Consider the following 20,066-nt stretch of genomic DNA (forward strand, 5'->3'; position numbering starts at 1 on the left):
TAACACAATACCTACTATTATTGCCTTACATTGATATAGAGTACTAGTATTTCAAACAGAACAGACACATTATCTTACATGATACAATAATCTTGTGTGCTTAGAGGAAATCAATTTCTCTGTTTTAGACATGAGGAGGAAACAGAAGCTGAGGAAGAGTAAATGAGATAAGAGAATATGTCTTTGTTTTTTAAAAAATAATTACAATTTCAACCAAATAAAACAATTCCTTTTTTGACTCCAGTACACATAGAAAGAGATGGCTTGGGGCGATGGTTCTTTAATCAGTCCCTCAATAAAATGCATCAACATTTATATCATACAGCCACGCTATGTTTAAATAATCAAAGTAAAATCAGTGTGCTTTCTACGGTGGAGAATTATTGGAGTCCTATCTCTTAATCCAACTTACCACCATCCAATCACATTGTAACCTGTCAATTTCTACCTATGTTTAAATTAAAATTAAGTAAAATTAAAATTGAAAGTTAAGAATTCAGGCATATTTACTTTGAGTACTCAATAGGTACATCTTGCTAACATGGATTAGACAGCCCAGATATAAAACATCTCCATCATTGCTAAACGTGCTACTGGACAATTCAACCTAGAGCTTGACACATAATAAATACATAAGCTACTGTGATAGCTTGATATTACTTATGATTTTTATCGCCCTTGTAGCTACAGGTTAAACCCCTTTCGTATCACTAATATTGATCATAGAGATTAAAAAATAGACATAAAAAATTAGATTGCATATTTTTTTTCATTTATGATTCATGTTTTTTGGTGTCCTAGCTAAGAAATCTTTGTTTATTCTAATGTTGTGAAGACATTATGTTTCATTTTAGAAGTAGTTTTTCAAATTATTTAATTTTTTCTCTTGTATGAGGTTGGCAGTTATATATTCATTATTATTCTTTCCGTGGTACCTTAGAGATTACTACCTGCATCCTTGACTTGTTAACAGATAAATTTGTAATTTAACAAATTCCTTCACCTTAGAATCAAGAACATCAAAAACACTCTAACTCAACATACACCTTTCAAAACTAAACAGTATTATTGATGTGACTTTAAAGATATTTTACATGCAGCAAGACAGTATTATTACCTTTTTTAAAAAAATCAATAGTCATTTAGACTTTTCTCAAATTTCTACCTCACATATTTGGACTTCATTCCCTGATGCATCTTTGTTTCTCCTTAATAAAAATGCCTTTAATATCTTTCTTAGTGTAGTTCTGCTAAAAGTGAATTAATCAGTTTTTGTTTTCTAAAAATACCTCTACTTCACTTTCATTTTTGAACTATATCTTCACTGAGTATGAATCTAGGTTGACAATTACTTTCTCTCAGCACTTTGAAAATGTCTTTATAATCTACTGGTTTCCATTTTCATCATTTAAAATAACGTGTCTTTTTTTCCCTCTAGCTACCTTTAAAAGTTTTTTTTCCCTCTTTGTTGTTGTTAATCTTACTACAATATGTCTAGTTTTGATTTTCATCGTATTCGTCCTGATTAGGGTTCTCAGAGCTTCCAAAATATAGAACGTCTCTTCTCTTCAAATGCTTTTTCTGTACCACTTCTGCTTTTACAACTCTAATTACATACACTGTATATTAGATCTTCAGACCTGGGCACAATGTCCCACATGTGTCTCTTATGAACTTCTCTGTATTTTCTTTTTGTCGCTCTGTTATACAGAATAAATATTTTCTTCTAACTTTCAGAATGGTTTAAGGAGCCCAGCAGACATTCTTCCCAGCAAAACAATAATTTAACTGTTGAAAATTATTGTTAAAAAATAAAAACCATTTAAAGTATCTGGAAATTGTCATAAGGGCACAGAACAAATGGAGAAATATTTAACAAACTGTTATCAAATCTTGGTATGAATAATAAACGTTTATTGCATCTGTGCTGCATTTATTCCTTCCTCTCCTGCCTCCTCCCAGCTCAATTGACAGAAGCTCTACTCCTGACAGGCACAGCCAAGAAGAAATGGCTTCCTCCCACCCTGGCTCTCAGTCTAGGCCTACATGTTCACCTCCAGAGAAGGACAGGCTCTCAGCCCAGTACTGAAGAGTCTCCATTCCATGAGACAGAGCCAAAGAACTGGGGGTGCCCTTGACCCAACCAAACCCCACTTGTAGGGCAGAGGATGTAGCAGGCAAGAATAGTGAACTCAATTGCCCCGCCCCAATTCACTCACACAGTGAAGGTTCTACAAAAGAAAGAGCAAGTTGAGATGATCAGGGGGTAACATTGATTATCCCACTTGCAAAGCAGGGTTATCACTCTGGCAGGATGCGGGCTATCTATCATCCCTTCCACAAGCTCCTATGCAGAGGTTCTGCTGAGAGAGAAAGGGCATGTGAACAAATAGTTCAACAACTCTGCTTATGAGGAATGACTTTATCTGAAAAAGAACAATGAGTAAATTTATGTCTAAAAACATTGTTAAAAACAATGGAGACTTTGAGTGTGAACAGTTAAGAGGCTGGTAAAATTCATAACACTAGTAATAAGTGAAATGATAGATCAGCTAGAAGTTTAATAGAAAAAAATCAAAATAAAGGGGAAGCTAAGAAGAGATTTCCTTGTGCATGAGAATGCTCCCTCCCCCCTCCCCAAAAAACATGCAACACCTTACCCTTGCAGAGAGGCCCAACTTTAATTAGGTCAGAATAAAGAGTAATTTATGTCCCAGGGCAATGTTTAAAAAAAAAAAAAAAGAGCAACGGGGAAGCAATTAGTAAAGGCTAAAACACGGATGAGATAACAGCAGAGGTAGTGCAGCCAGAAGCTTAATGAAGAGATCAAGAAACCAGAGTCATGCGGTGAAAGCTATGTTAACTGGTTTGATGAAAGTATTTCAAATTGTATATAAAACTAGCACATTGTACTCCATAATTGCATTAATGTACACAGCTATGTTTTAATAAAAAAATAATAAAACAAAGAGTCAAGAACCCAGTGAAAGTCATAGTCATCTCAAGAGGCAAGAGACACTTCGTGTATGATGGAGAAGTGACATCAGTGGCTACGCACAGCAAGAAAAATAGTATTAAGCAAACAACAACAAAAATCCCAGAAGGTGGAGAAGTGAATCAGTGTCCAAATTTAACACAAATATCATTTAAATGTCCAATTTCAACAAAAATTACAATACTTGTAAAAAAAAAAATATGAAAGCATGACTTAAGCAAACGAAAAGGAGACAATAGAAACAAGCTTTGAGGGGGATATTAAACTTAACCAGACAAAGATTTCAAATCAGCATTATAAATATGCTCAAAAAAACTAAGGGAAATCATTTTTTTAAATAAATGTATGAGAATGTCTTATCAAATAGAGTATCTGTAAAGAGAAAAAATTATTTTTAAAAAATGAAAATTCTGGGTGGCGCCTTTGGCTCAAAGGAGTAGGGCACAGGCCCCATATACTGGAGGTGGTGGGTTCAAATCCAACCCTGGCCAAAAACTGAAAAAAAAAAAAAAATAGATTAAAAAAATGGAAATTCTGGAATTGGAAAATATAGTAACTGAAATGAAAAATCCACTATTAAGCTTCAAGAGTGAATCTGAATTGGCAGAAGAAATAAAGAAAGGAAAGGAGCAGAAAAATATTGGAAAATAGCTAAAACTTCTCAAAAATTTCAGAAAAAGATTAATGTATATATCTCAGAAACTCAATGATCTTCAAGGAGCATACAAAGAAAGGCACACCTACATGTATCATAGTCGAAATGTTAAAACGACAAAGACAACAGGAAAGTCTTAAAGAAGCTAAAGAAAATGACTCACCATGTATGAGAAAACCCATTAACATCTGACTTCTCATGGGAAATAATGCAGACTAAGAGGCATCAGTATGACATATTCTAAGAACAAAAGAAGGGGAAACTCCAGCCTTAAAATAAAACTCTCTATTAAAATTGAAGCTTAAATAAAGGCAAACCCAGATAAACAAAAACTGAGAGAATTTGTTGCTAGTAAATCAGCTTTATAAGAAATACTAAAAGAAGTTCTTCAGGCTGAAAGTAATTGATACCCACAGTTAACTCAAATCCATAATTTAAAAAAAACAATGTGAATAGAGCTCTACCCTGGTCACAGATAGCTAGACCAATGGATTAACGATTGAACCCAAGACAGCCATCTAGAAGTGGCTTGAGTTTTCACCTTTGCAAAAAAGAGCTTCAGTGATGACAGAGTCATCACATGTGGTAAAATGTATGAAGTCTGTTTGTTCAGTGAACTCAGCAAGGCATCTCCCAAGGCAGTTTGTTGGCTCCCTAACATTAAACACGCCTCTATCTGAGTTGTCTCAATTTTTTACAACCTAGAAGAGACAAACATGAGAATATGACATAACTGCTCAGTTATGAAGAATATGACATAATAACAAAGAATGGCAATTATCACACAACAATAAAATAGTTAAACACAAAACCACTGTTTCAGATTTTCAATCAGAAAACGCCAACTTCTATTTGAAGATACTTTGTCTCGTATGTCTTTTGAGTCTTTACTTTTATAAATATTGTTCTGTATGGGGAGGTCTGGGGCCATCTTAGTACAGTAGAAATGAAGAGCTCTGGCCCATTTTTTAAGAATTCAGAGCCCCCACTACCCACAAAGCCTATTAGCCATTTCAAGTCTCACTATGATTCTGCCCGTCTCAGTTCAAGCTGCTATAAAAAGGTACCATCGACTAGGTAACTTATAAATTACAAAAATTTATTTCTCACAGTTCTGAAAGCTGGAAGTCAAAGATCTGAATGCTAGCACGGTTGTGATCTGGGGCCCTAATCTGAGATGCAAACTATCAACTTTCTTTATATCCCCACATGGATGGAAGAAAGCAAGTTAGCTCTCTGGCCTTCTTATAACAGCATTAATCCCAGTCTCATGACCTAATTACCTCATACACTCCCCACCTGCAAATGCTATCACCCTGGGGATTAGATTTCGACATAGGAATTTTGTGAGGCACACAAGTATTTGGTCTGTAATACTGTCTATCCAGACTGCCAGCACCTGGCTTTCCTAGTGAACTAAGACTCTGGTACTAAAGGTGTGTTCAATGATTACCACTTTATTGAGAGGAAGGATTGATTGTATTGATTTCATTTACATTCCCCTGGAATCTAGCACCAGACCAAATGTCTAGTAGGCTTTTAACCAAAATGTATCGAATAAAAGACCAAATAAATTATTTTTCTCATTGCCAAATAGAAGACAAGAAAAACAAAACATAAAACCTGAAACCAAACATATTATATTATCACAATCTAAAACACAGATGTAGATGGAGGCCTCATAAAATTTTTTACAGTGGCTCGGCACCTGTGGCTCAAGTGGCTAAGGTGCCAACCACATATACCCAAGGTGGCAGGTTCGAATCCAGCCCGGGCCCGCCAACAACAATGACGGCTGCAACCAAAAAAGTAGCCGGGCGTTGTGGCGGGTGCCTGTGGTCCCAGCTACTTGGGAGGCTGAGGCAGGAGACTCGCTTGAGCTCTTGAGCCCAGGAGTTAGAGGTTGCTGTGAGTTATGATGCCACAGCACACTACCCAGGGTGACAGCTTGAGGCTCTGTCTCCAAAAAAAAAAAATTTTCTACAGTAATAAGGAGAGATGTCTACACTTTTGTTAAAATCCACCTACCTGTCTGGTTGATTTTTTTCATAATTTCCTGTCCTCTGCTAGAATTAATCAAATGATCTAATTCCTTAATATGTTAATAATCATTAAAGTTAACTGAAGAGTCTATATGCCTATTTCTATTTCTTATTTTTTCATGTGCCTTTCAGTAGTGTTTTTTTCCCTAATATGCCTTTTAACATTTGATTGAATGTGAAGACACAGTATGACAAATTATAGAAATAATATGAACCTCTGGGCAATACTATTTTCCTCCCCAAAAGATTTACTTATGTTTTGATGGGAAGCTTGGTAGGGACAGATAATTCCAAAGCAGATTCAAAGCTATTATAAGGCTACAATCTTTGTGAGTGGTATATTTTTAGTTCACCCAACTCAAAGTCTGGGTTCAGCCCTTAGGATATCCCAGCTGAAAATGGGGAGTGTTTACCAGCGTTCTTCCTCGTGTCATAAACTCTGCTCAGGTTTTGAGAAAGAAATGCCAAATGTGAGAACTGCCACACTGAAATTGCCTTCCCAATAAAACATTCGAACCCTCCTGTCCTTGCTGCTTAAGATAGCTCTCTGATGTCTTCAAATATTTTTACTTAAATATGTGCCTTAGCTGGCTTTTCTAAATTTGTCCAGTACAAGGTTTGTTCTAACAAAAACCTAGTCCACCATTAACAAAAGCAGAAACTGTTCCTCTTCCTTTAATCAGAAATGCGAAAAGTTTGCCTAATTTTTTAATCTTCCCTAAGGAAGAGCAAACTATAGACTAACATCATCACAGGGTATCCCAAAACAAGACACTATGTGACACAAACACATTCTTCCTACCCAAGTATTAGAAATTAAATGCATTTAGTGCATTTGAAAAAACTTCCTAACATTGACCTTTGCTTATATTAGTCATGTATCAGTCATTAAAAACTAAGAGAATGTTTTTCTCAGTGCATAAGAATAATCTAGCTTTAGATTTTAGAGAGATGATTTGTACAATTTTAACATTTTAAAGAGCATAATGGACCTGTTGACTTTTGTTATTGTTAAAGGCTGAGTACAATCTCATTTCCTTTTATGCCTTGGTAGAAAACTGCCTGAAAACAAACATCGAAAAACCAATTTAATTTGCTACTTAAAATGATATGCTATCAAATTAAAATCACTCTAAAGATAAGGTAACTATAAAGACTACAGGAATAATGCCTGAGCAATTAAAATTTGCTTATTATAAAGTCTGCTAGCTCCCTTTTAATGGTATTTGTGATAGTCAAGAAATGAGTAACTATCAATTACTTAGATACTGCAAGAATATTACCTTATTTGTTTCATATAACCTATTTTTCCATAGAAATCTCTCAAATCACTATTTTTTATCCTTATAATTGCTTCAAATATTAAATCAATCTATGGCATTATAATATAAAGTTTATCAATACTTCATATTTTGAGAGAAACCTAATAAATTACCTGTTACTATCATGTACATGCAGAAGCTAAGACTCACAAAATCCTACCTATTTGATTTTTTTTTTCTTTTTTTTTTTCTTTGAGACAGAATCTCACTTTGTCACCCTTGGTAGGGTGCCACAGCATCATAGTTCAAACTTTTGGGCTCAAGTGATTTTCTTGCCTCAGCCTCCCAAATAACTGGGACTATAGGCACCCGGCCACAATGCCTGGCTATTTTTGCTCTTGCTCAGGCTGGTCTTAAACTCTTGAACTCAGGGCAATCCACCAGCCTCAGCCTCCCAGAGTGCTGGGATTACAGGCGTGAGCCACTGCATCTGGCCTACCTATTTAAATGTAAAAAAACATGAAGCAGAAATTATCAAGATTTCAGAAAATAAGGAAACTTGAAAATATATGTTTTTACTTCTAAATTATTTTATTGACCACATTCAAATTATAAACTTTAACAAATATTAGTGACATATTAAGGAAAAAATTAAAATACTCAGTCCATTTCCTCTTTTTGGCTTTATGTTAATATTCATGCAACTCATAGAGTTACAGAAAATAGAAAAACTACCTTCCTTCACAATTCCCAAAACTCCTATTTTTTCATATATATGAAGGATCTGAGAATTTAACTAAGTCTTCCAGGAAGTATAAAGCTTTAGTAATAGGATTTTTGCTTGTAGAACATCTCTGCCCTAGTCATCTTCATGAAAAATTCAGAGTAGAGAGCCTTTATGGATTTGCCTATTTGCCCCAATACCAGAGTGAATTTGTTCATTAACAAAGGCAAACTTGGCTCAGCACCTATAGCTCAACCGGCTAAGGCGCCAGCCACGTACACCTAAGGTGGCGGGTTCGAATCCCCAGCCCGGACCCGCCAAAACAACAATGACGGCTGCAACCAAAAAATAGCTGGGCGTTGTGGCGGGCGCCTGTGGTCCCAGCTACTTGGGAGGCGGAGGCAGGAGACTCGCTTGAGCCCAGGAGTTGGAGGTTGCTGTGAGCTGTGATGCCATGGCACTCTACCCAGGGGGACAGCTTGAGGCTCTGTCTCAAAAAAAAAAAAAAACAAAGGCAAACTTAATCTCTACTAGCTTCGGTAACTTTAGCCTCTATCTACAAAATTTGCTTCCAGTGTTTATTTTCTTTATAACCTAATCCAGATATTAAAAATTACTAAATACTCAGGTGATACCTTAGTTTACAGTATGTACTTAGATAAGGAAAAAAATCAAGATTAAAAAAATGAAGTCAAACAGAAAATCATAGCCAGCATAATTAAGGTCTCTAAAACCTAGGTCTCTAAAATGGGTTTAATTTTGCTATTAAATGTAATATTGAAGAGGGCATTATGATATAGTAAAGTGGCCAGCCTTATAGAAGAAATGCAAGAATTAAAAGAGTTTATGTTACAAGTGAAGAAACAATCTTCGCTCTGTTTCTACTGTACTAACCATCAAAAAACGTTATCATTATTTCTTTTTTCTACTACTCTCTCCTTTTCAAAAGTACATTCTGGCATTATAGTCCCAAGTTGCTGCTAATGAATAATCATGTCAGTTGTCACTCAATTATCACCTTCAACATTTAATCTAAATTATGTTCAGCACCTTGGGTTTTTTCCTTTCTTTGAAGTTCTTTCTTAAATTTAAAAGTCAAATATTTTTCAAGAAGAGTAAGTTGATGGAAGATGGAGGCAGAGATTAAATCAGGGGAAATCATTGATCAAGGATGCTTGGAATTCTTATGAATACAAATAGCCTATCAAGGTTAATGAGGTTCGACTTGAGTTTAGAAGAAGAAAAAAATGCACTTAGTATTTCTATGCATATATAGATTTAAGGTCTTCGGTACAATTTGAAAGGTAAATGTGCAAATTTAAATGTAACTTTTCTTCCACTTTTTTTTAAGAACTATTTTCATTGTCTTCCCCCAATGTGAACATGATTGCTTAAAATATATTCTGAAAATTAATGTAATTAATGAGGCATAGCAAAGATCCCTTTAAATAGTGACGATTCTTTCAGAAATGGATGCGATTTAAAGCAATGACTATACAACAAATATGAGCTTCGCTTAAAAAGTGAATAAAAATTTTCTACAATTTATATCATTTCATTCAACACATACTAACTGAACTCCTAATATGGGTAAAACATTATGAGAATACAGAGATAAAACCTGGTTCTTAACTCACAGCCATTTATGATCTGAAAAGGGATAGACACATTAAATTCATAAGCGGCTATGCTGTAAGTTTGAATTATAATATCAATGCATACTGGTAAATGGCCCAGAGCAAAATCTGTAGACAGCAACGTATCTAAAGAAAAAGTAAATGTGAGGTTCAGCATTAAAGTGGAAGCACAGAAGATTGTTAGAAAGACTAGTGATATCACACACTCCAGGAATAAATACAAAAAGTAAATAGGTAAAGGGAGGTGGAAGGTTGAGAAGCTTTACTACAGCCTGAACAAACAACAGTTTAGACATTACTGTTCTCTGAGTCCTTGATCACCAAGCAATCTTTTGGTTATTAATTCTAAAACCACATCAAATTAGATTTGTACCCTGCACAAGAGAAAAATGTTCTCTATAGGACTCCTGCAGGGTAAATCAATGAACTGTCATTCATTTATATACTGCTCTCTTGTGAGTTTTAGTGTTAATATGAGCCAGTCTCCTGGGTCACATTAACCGTAAGACACACAAAACTCAAGTTTCCACATGTGAATACAGACCTTAAAACATCATGTCTTCACCAAAGTAAGGACATCAAAATTGACTCTGTCTAGATGATGGGGCAGCTGCCTTTCTCCTGCAGCTCTTTTTCTTCTTTATTTGGCCAAAACTTGGTAATTTTTAAAGAAAAATACCCAGATTACTTTAAAAGAGTTTGAGAAGGGTGTCATAAGAATATTAGTGATAGGGACAAAGGTGTTATTCAGAAAGAAGGATTATCATTTACAACAGATATAATCCAAGAAAGCTTCAAGGGGGAAGAAGTTCAGAATTTACACACACACACACACACACAAAGAAATTATAGAAACAGGCAAAAGGCGGAAATGAGTAGTTTACAAAAACATGAATTATTTGACAAGACCATATCTGAGGTATTATAGAAGACTTTTCAGAAAATCAAGGTTAAAAAGAAAGTACTAATGATTGAACATGTCATAAGAACTGTTGCTATACAAACTTTCTTGATTGTTGGGCTTGACCAACACTCTTTTTTTTATTCATATTTGGTCTCCAAGAAGCAACAAAAGGAGATTAATCTTTGTTTTTTAATAGCATGTATAAGGCAACAGCCCCATACTATCTGATATTTTCTAAAACTAAAGCAGAAACTAAATGGAATTCAATAAAATTTCAGTAAAATTCTTAACTATTAGAGGTTACAATGGAGTGGAATATAACCCATATCTCTCACAAAGTCTGCACTGTTCACTTTGAGAACAGGTAGTGGATAAAGATACTCAGAGGGCCTCTAAAAGTTATGAACAATAAACAAAACTTAATCAGAAATGTCACTAAATCTAAAACCACTCATGTAAATAATTATTTTATTGTTAAAAATAAGAAATCCTGAAAAACTAATCTGTAAGTAGTTAATGGTAATTTATTCCTGGGATGATTGCTGTCTTTCTGCAATGTCTTTTTCAATAGCAACTGGGGGGGGAATCCTCATTCTCTGAAAGGAATTTGTTCTTAGAAGACAAATTCAAAATCTTTCTACGTCAATTTTAGCATGTCACCAGCAAGAGATAAGGAATTGGTGGAATTTCTGTTTGCTGCTACATCTCCAACACCTGGAACAGTGGCTGGCATATAAAAGATGGTCAGTAATTTGATATGTGAATAAAAATCTCTCCTTCCATTGTTTTTCACACCTAAAGCCTGTACAATCAATCCAAGAGAACTCACACTCTCCCTCTAACCCATGTGCAAGTGTAAAGAACTATTAAATTGAGATGCAGGGAAAGCCAAGATCCTTGAAGGAGGGCATTATTAGGCTATTAGAAGCATTTTTTTTTTAAATGCTCATATATTTGAGATCTTTTTTTCCTCAACTTATATGGAAAAATGAAAATGAGAGGCAAGGAAAGAAGGGAGGAAGAACCAACATATATGGCTATAAGCAGCTAGCAAAGGGATTTTCTACCTTTGAGATATATTATCATAGTTTGAAAAAATAACTTAATTTCAGCAAAAGAATCATATTTCAGCATTTTCATCAGCAGGATCAAGGGCTAAAATAATACCCATGAAGCAAGCTCTAAAAGTCATACAAATACCATTCCTCAGAGACTATTTCAAGTATTTATTAATCAGGTAGGCGACTTTGTAAAGAGTAAGTCAATATTTCATTATCTTTACGATCTGAATCTTGAACCAAATCTAAAAGACATTTTCTATTGACATGCTGATAAGATGAAAGAGAAACTCAGACTGGAGTAACATTAAATACTTCCTTTGGGTTATATAAAATTAGGTGCTTTTAACACCAATTTTCTACCTTTCATTATAATTTTGGAAATCCTTCAATTGCAACTTATTACAATTAGAACACAGCTTCCCCAACAAAAACAGATACATGGGAGGATTGATACATATCTATTTCCAAATGTGTCATCCGTATTTGATCTAATTTGCATAATTATGATTTGTATTAAGCCATTTCCCTTTATGAGGTCCTTCCCTTTGATTTTTAATATATTCTCATAATTAGTTCATCTATGCTAGATAAAAGAGAGGCAGGAAATGATAGCTGCCTACTACTTACACTTCATTCATGAAGACCACATCATACATGATTACTGCATAACACTAATTTAATGGAGTCATCACAATTTTACTTCATTTGAAAATTTTTATGGTTCCAAAGAAGAAATAGTAATAATTCTTTCTTATTATTCTTTCTGCCAATTTTTCCCCCAAAACAATGACAATTCACTGTTCTCTCAGATAAGAAAGGTCCCTGCTATCTGTAGGAAGGGCTCACCTGCTACCAGAATAAAAATATTTTCAAATTAAATAACAGCAGAATATTTCACTATAACATAATAGCGGGAAAGAGTCCAGTTTCCTAGTTTTTAGGTCCCAAATGAAATATAAATGAATTCATAGGGATTTCTATATAGTATGTCCTACATATAAGCAAATTAGTCATAACATAACTTTACATTATCTACACTCAAACTAGAGTTCACAAACTAAAACATTTATATTAAAATTTCCCTAAGCGGGCTCAGCGCCCATAGCTCAGTGAGTAGGGCGCCAGCCACGTACACCAAGGCTGGCAGGTTCGAGCCTGGCCCAGGCTGGCTAAACAACAATGACACCTGCAACCAAAAAACAGCCAGGCGTTGTGGTGGGTGCCTGTAGTCCCAGCTTCTTAGGAGGCTGAGTCAAGAGAATTGCTTAAGCCTAAGAGTTGGAGGTTGCTGTGAGCTGTGATGCCACAGCACTCTACCAAGGGCAACAAAGTAAGACTCTGTCTCAAAAAAAAAAAAAAATTCACTAAGCAATTCTATGAAATAAAATTAAAGGCTATGAAATACAGCTTTAAGAAGGGCAAAGTCACCTCCACTTGTGCTGCCAGCTGTGCTTTCTCCTTGTCTTTGCGCTCCATGCACCGCTTCACTTCCTCTAGCTCCGATGCCAGCGCATTCAAGTCCATCTGAGCTCTCAAACCTGATATCTTCTTCTCCAGATCCTGTTTCTCCCGCTCGATCCCTGAAAAGAGAAAATGTAAAGCTCAATGGTTGTTCTGTATTCACAGGAGAATGTACTTGCAAATAGTATTGAACCCTAACATTTTAATATTCTAGCTAAATTAATCCATTCATTGGCACTGTCATTCAACAGATACTGTATACAAGTTGTTATGTCATCCAGTATTATTCCACTTTGTGGCTAAAACTTAAAATGTTATGTGATGTCTATTCCAATTTATTTCAAGAAAATCCTACATATTTTTTTCTTTAGTTTTCCTCTTGTCTCTAGAATATCTCCAAACAGTAAAACAAAACATCATAAGAACTGTCAACTAAGCTACCCTGCCTAACTAAACTTAGTAAAATTTACCATAACAAAATGCTTTTCTTGCAACATAAACTAAAAATGATGTTGCTAAATCTGATTGTGTATGACAACCAATTTACTAATGCTTCCCAATTCTGAAGACTATTACCGGAAATTACATCATTAGACAATGTATAAATTGACTCAGCATTTAATTCAACATGAAATACTTGATTTATAATACATAGGACACTATAATAACATAGTGTTATTATAAAATAAAGAACAAAAATAAAGATGCATAAAAACTCACCCTAAATGAGCTTATTATATTCCTAGAGATAAAACATAAATTGGCTTGAGTCTACGATGTTAACAATTGAAATATACACTGTTGTTTTAAAACTTCCAGTTTTCTAGTGGTTTCCTTTCCAGAAAATACAGGAGAAAAAAGAAAATGTGTCTAACAAACCAAATGCATATATCATTTATAACATGTCTCACCTTCAGAAATGTTGAAGTGTTCAAAATTGAACATACAGGAATAGGAGACAAGTGCATTTCAACAGCATAAGGGCACTGACAGAAACATGAGGATTACACAGAAATACTACAAGGATGGAGGGATTAGCTCTCTATCTGGGTGAGAAACTGAGGTTAGGAAGAATTGAGAACTAAGAGTTCAAGAATAAATACAAAATTTCACTAAGCAAAGGAGATAGAGTTGGGCTCTCCTTTTAGGGAAAAAAACACCAAAAAGCACACGGCTATCCAGTTGGGTTTAATATTCAGGTAACTGCACACACAGTTGTTCTGTACAGCTTACACCCAGGAGAGTGAGAAGAAGGAGAGTCAGCAGAGTTTATGCGTTGTGGGGAACTTAGAGTTTATCTTCTTGACCAAAAGTTAGCAAACGTTTTCTATAAAGGACCAAGTAATACTGTAGTCATATGATCTATCAGAATTACTCAACTCTGTTACTATACTACAAAAATAGCCTACACAGAGTGTAAATGGATAGGCATAGCTATAATCCAATAAAGTTTACAAAAACAGATGGCAGTCTGGATTTGGCCCATGGGCCCTACTCTGCCAACTCCTGCTATATATGTCTCCAACCTGAAAAGATGTAGTGTACATATTTATTTACATGTAATTGCATTTATTCATTTTATAAATATTGTACATGTATATGTGTATGCACACTGTACACTACATACTATGTTCTATAACCTATGTCTCAATAATATGCACACAACAATATATTTTTCATGATATAGCTAATATTAGCATGAGTATATATTATATAAAATAGGAAGGCATACATATATGCATAGATACATATGTATACTTTATGAAACAGGCATGTATTTGGTATGAAGACATAGGTATTTTGCTATATTTCAAGTTACATATATATATATGAAATAGTAGTAGAGATAAAGACACACACAAACACACAGACACATATATCATATAAGGGTGTCCATAAAGTTCATGTGCAATATTTAACATTTAATTGCACACAAACTTTATGGATACCCTGTACAATGAAACATTTACCAAACATTATGACATTTAAAACATAAAGAATAAAATACAAATACAAATAGCATTCTCTTCCCAGGTCCAGAGGATTATCTCATACACTCCATTTTAAAGAAAGCTTAGCTCAGCTAGGGTAGCAGTTAATAGCTCAAGTTTGAGAAAGAAAAGATTTGAGTCTGCTACTTCCACTTATGTGATCTTGAGGTGAATTACTCAGTCTCTTTGTTCTTTAGTTCCTTTTTTAATCACAAAAATAGAGGTAAATAGTATCCTTCTCATAGAGGAGTTGTATGAATTAAAGCAGACAGTGTAAGGTAAGAAGCATAAGTCTATGTGGGCAGTAAGAGCTCAACGAACTGTAAGGACAGGCTTTAATCAAAAGAGTTTGTATCACAGTAGGAGCACAGACCTTCAGTCATAGTATAGAAGGCAGGTTACCAAGGAACCAGAATAAGGTGAGGCAAGTTAAGAGAGTAGTACAGGTGAGATGAAGCATGCCTACACTGGGGCCGTGAGAATAAAAGAGAATGGGGCAAATTCAAAAGATTTCAGAAGGTGTAAATAAGCAAAATATAGGGACTAATTAGGTGACGAGGAGAAGGAATAATCTGATGCTCTCTCTTTGTGACTGGATAGAAGATGATGCTATTGAGATGAGAAAGGAAAATAAGTTTTGAGGCAAGAATGAATTCAACTGTAAATCTGCTTACTGAGCACACTGTGAAACAGCATCTGCAGAGTTCTAACAAGCAACTGCATCTGGGGGGCTAAAGGAGAGAGACCAGAGCTAGACCTAGGGATTATCATTGTAGGTGATAACTATAGCCTAAAATTTAATAACAGCCCCTAGGAGGAAACACCAAGTAAGAAAGGCCATGAATAGGGTACTAGGCAAATCCAACACTTCAAAGACCTGAGAAAGTATTCAAATAAAAAGAATGAAGACACTGAGGCAGAAGGACTGGGAAAGACTAGAAGCACTGAAATCAGTGGAAAAGTTTCAAAAAGGAAGAGGAAACAAGTGACAGGAAGACAGGCAACAGGAAGAGCCCTTTGAGACTGATGGAGGAGATCACTGGAAACAGAGGTAGAACCCATTTTCCAGTGGGCAAAGCAACAAACAGCAGCTCACTGTGACATTAAGTATGATTTCTTATGCAGAATGGTTTTTGAACAATACAAGTATTCTATAAAGATTAAAAACACCATAATTGTTAAAAGAAAGTAAAGGATTACCTCATTGATAAAAGAACTTTCAGATTTTCTTAAAAACCTAGTAAGTAGTTACCAAAACTTAGATTTTTCTAGTTCTCAAAGATGTACACCAAAGATAACTAGATTTTATGAGGTATCAAAGCACATAACAAATGGGCCAGAGTCTTTTTCCAACAATTCCTATGTGTTTATGAAATCTGATGAATAATCTAATAGTTTAGGATTTCACTTTTAAAAATAAATAATTGATGCCAAATGATATTTAAATTGTAGAATCACACAAAACTTAAGTGAAAGTAATGGCAAACAAATAGATACATGCTTCAGTTTGGGACATGGCTGGTCTGCCCCCACCAAATCCCTCCTTGAAATCTTACCCCCAGTGTGGTGGTATCAGGAGGCAGAGGCCATGGTTTGCTCCCATGATATGCTCCCATGCTCCCATGCTACGTGTGGGTCATGGAGATTGATCCCTCAAGAATGGCTTAGTGCCTTGCCCTTCCTGTGGTAGGGAGTAGTTCTTGCTGTGCTGGGACTAGATTGGTTCTGGGGGAAAGGATTAGTTCCCGAGAGAAGGGGTTGCTATAAAGACAAGATGACCCTCTGCTTTGATCCCTCTTCACACTTCCCCACCTTTGTCCTTCTCCTTCATGATCTGATACAACACAAAAGCCCTAGCCCAGAAGGTGGGCAGATGTTATGCACTAAATAAACCTCTTTTCCTTATAAATTACCTGGCCTCAGGTATTCCTTTATAGCAATACAAAATGGACTAACTCATTGATAGCTTTATCAAAATTTGTCATTCATTGAAGATTATCTGGGAATAATTCTAACTTAGGAAACATACAACGTTTGGGAAGCCTGGGAAAATATTTACCTTCCCTGAATTTAATGGCACATCAAATGCTTACAAGAGTTTCTCCGATAATTTGGGCATTTCAGTAGGAAGCCTCATTATGGAAATAACATACAAGCTAAGCAATCTGGACTCACCTGTTAGAAACCATTATAAAATCTCAACATTACCATTTTTGTCAAACCTAAACTGACATCCAGAATAATATTTCCACAATTTAAATTAACAACTCCACTGAGAAGGCATTCTATAATAACATATTTCAAGCACAAAGCATTCCTAATCCACATAAGAAAAAGCCAGTGATATGGCTTACAACCACTTCCAGAATGTGACTGGCTTTTGTCACCAATGTCCAGACAACAAAAAAGACAGGATCTTAATTTTAGTTTTTTACATATTGAAAACTGAGACAAGGAAAGTAAAAAAATAAAGGGGCATTTAGAATTTAAGGACCAAGTACACACACAGACACACACATACACACACACAGTTAGGTGAGGGAATAGGAGAAGAGAAAAACTTCCATTATTACTTTTCAGGTTTTAGAAACCCCAGGGATGAGGATGTCTGACAACTGAAGTGGGTTTAGAAAACAGAGAAGACATTAAAATTAGATGCTAAATAAGGATCAATTTGCCAGAAAACTTTGTAATAGATCACGAAATAGCATGACATGAGCATAAGGACTGCAGTTCTGAGAATAAAAAATATTTTCTAAGAAAGACCCAAAAAAAACCCACAAGGCAGAATTATACCTCTCCTAAACCCCCAGTCAACTCCTTGTTCATCCTGATGGCTTGACTGTTGCTTGGAAAGCGGACACACTTGCTGTGAACTCTTTCGTTCGCACTCTGCTTTGCAAAGTTGTGCTCGCAGGTCTTCTATCTAAGTACAAAAGGTCAAAAGCAAACTTTTATTAGTTCAAAAACAGGGGAAAAACTGAACCTACATGTTATTATAAATTATTTCCCTGTGGGAAAAAAAGTACTTCTAACGGGCTATGATAAACACAAGTTGAAACCCAGTTAATCCCTTTGTTACACCGAGCCCTCTGGAACAGTTTCCCCCTCCATTTCTTTATTCTTCCCATTCCTTCCACAAAGAAGGACAAAGAATTTGACCACTATTTTTTAAATCCCTTATTTTCTCCTTCATCCACTCCACTGCTATTAACTCAAACCATCTCCAAGAGAGTAGTGTATGGTTTTCTCTGTTTCAACTATTTGCTTTCATGTGAATAGCACATTTTGATACCAAACAGTGCTTAAAATATGCAATAAATGCTGTTGAACAAATTATATCTTTGAAGTCAAGAACTATATCCTTCATCTTTATATTTCTAGAGTACCAAATTACCTACCATATACCTGGTACTTCCTTAATGAAGTAAGTTAAGCAAGTTAGCAGTGGCAAAAAGATTTCAGCTGAAGTTGCCTTGACCACCTGAACAAAGAATTCTCTTGCTTCAAAAACTGAAATTAGAGATTATAAATTCGAGTTCCAGAAAAGCTGTAATGGAACTGGAAACAAATACAAACTTTCAAAAAGAAAATCTGAACTCTGCCAAAATTAATTCCATGTGACCACTGGCTGCAGAACAAAGTTAGTGAACATTTTTAAACGTTTTGTAAAACAGGTGCTATGGTGTATTTTCAGCACCAATTGTCAAAATGTAACACTCCTTCTGGACATCTACAATAACTGACATCTTTGTCTACCTGGCATATTATGTAGGTGAGTTATGTAACACACAACTCAAAAAAGAAGTTTGTATTAAACAAGTCTGAGAGGCAGTGAAGGTCCTATTTAGGTCATTAAATATGAAATGTCCAATTTCAAATAAAAAGTTTATTATATCTCATAGAAAAAGCAGACCCTTTATCAAAGTATGCACCTAAACTACCAACAGTTTTGGCATCTTAACTAGCTTGTTTATGACAGCAGTGCAGAGGCCTGAAGGATGTGAGTGTTGACAAAATCACAAAAGGTAGGCTGGGCACCTGTAGCACAGTGGTTATGGCGCCAGCTACATACACCGAGGCTGGTGGGTTTGAACCTGGCCAGACCAGCTAAACAACAATGACCACTCTAACAAAAAACAGCCAGACTATTGCGGGGCGCCTATGTCCCTGTACTCCTAGCTACTTGGGAGGCCGAGGCAAGAGAATCACTTAAGCCTAAGAGTTTGAGGTTGCTGTGAGCTATAGCACGATGGAACTCTACTGAGGGCGACATAATGAGACTATGTCTCCAAAAAAAAAAAAATTCACGAACAGTATTTTCCATAGCTTGTTGAGAATTGTATATTTTTCCCTACAAGAAGGGAAAAGTGGTGAAAAGCCTGAAAAAAGTGGTAACTGGTGCCAGGTCTGGTGCACGTGGTGGACAATAGAGAGTGAGTTTCCAAGTCCAGATTCTGTAGTTTGAACAGTGCTGTGTGACAGGTGGTCAAGTGTTATCTTGACTGAAAGGCCAATCTGGGTTGCTTAACCTCAAGCATCCTCATCATTTCATACAGTTGCTCGGAGCAGACATCAGCTGTAATCGATAGACCAGGAATTGTGAAGCTATAGTGGATAATACCCACACTGGACGACCAGACACCATTAGCCTTTTTTTGATGAATATTTGGTTTTGGACTGTGTTTTGGCACTTCATATTTATCCAAACATTGTGCCAAACACTGATTGTCAAAAAGAATCCATTTCTCATTACATGTAACAATACAGTGTAGAAATTGCTCACCTTTATGCCATAACACCAAAGAAAGGCAAATTCAGAGATTTCTGTTCTGATGCTCACTTAATTCATGCAGAGTTCAAGGATGCAGCTTCTTTACCTTGCCAATTTATTTCAAATGGTCAAATATCACTGGACTAGTAACATCAAACTTTGCTGCTAATTCACACTTAGGTTGAGATAGATTCGCTTCCAATACAGCTTTCAACTCAACCTTAGTCTCGGGTCAGCCACGTGACTCATTTTCAAGATTAAAATCACCAGAATGGAACTTCTCTAACTAAAGAGGTACTGTGTATTCATTAGCCACATGCTTCCCAAACACTTCATTGATATTTTGAGTTGTCTGCGCTGCATTGGTTCCACAGCAGAACTCATATTCAAAAATGTCATAAATTTTTGACTTATCCATGGTTCCACAAAAATCACTCTTAAAAAAAAATCTGGGGGGGCGGAGCCAAGATGGCGAACTGCAGCCAGCTTTTTACAGAAGCTCCCGTCCAGAAGGAGGCTGAAAGGACAGAACCTTAGCAAAGTAGCTGATGGTTTGGAGC

At 35.8% G+C, this 20,066-nt stretch overlaps 1 protein-coding gene across 1 annotated transcript in view; it reads right to left on the minus strand.

Annotated features, from left to right (window-relative positions):
- The window catches only part of CEP128 (centrosomal protein 128), a 386,614-nt gene that overhangs the window by 274,723 nt on the left and 91,825 nt on the right, over window positions 1–20,066 (minus strand). The window contains exons 12-13 of the mRNA XM_023511493.1: window positions 17,529–17,658; window positions 12,709–12,860 (exon numbers count right to left, since the gene is read on the minus strand). Coding sequence (XP_023367261.1) covers window positions 12,709–12,860; window positions 17,529–17,658 — 282 coding nt within the window. The remainder of the gene's footprint in view (window positions 1–12,708; window positions 12,861–17,528; window positions 17,659–20,066) is intronic.

The sequence above is a fragment of the Otolemur garnettii genome, unplaced genomic scaffold (genome assembly GCF_000181295.1).
Source record: "Otolemur garnettii isolate 467f Iridium unplaced genomic scaffold, OtoGar3 scaffold00020, whole genome shotgun sequence".
Classification (NCBI taxonomy): domain Eukaryota; kingdom Metazoa; phylum Chordata; class Mammalia; order Primates; family Galagidae; genus Otolemur; species Otolemur garnettii.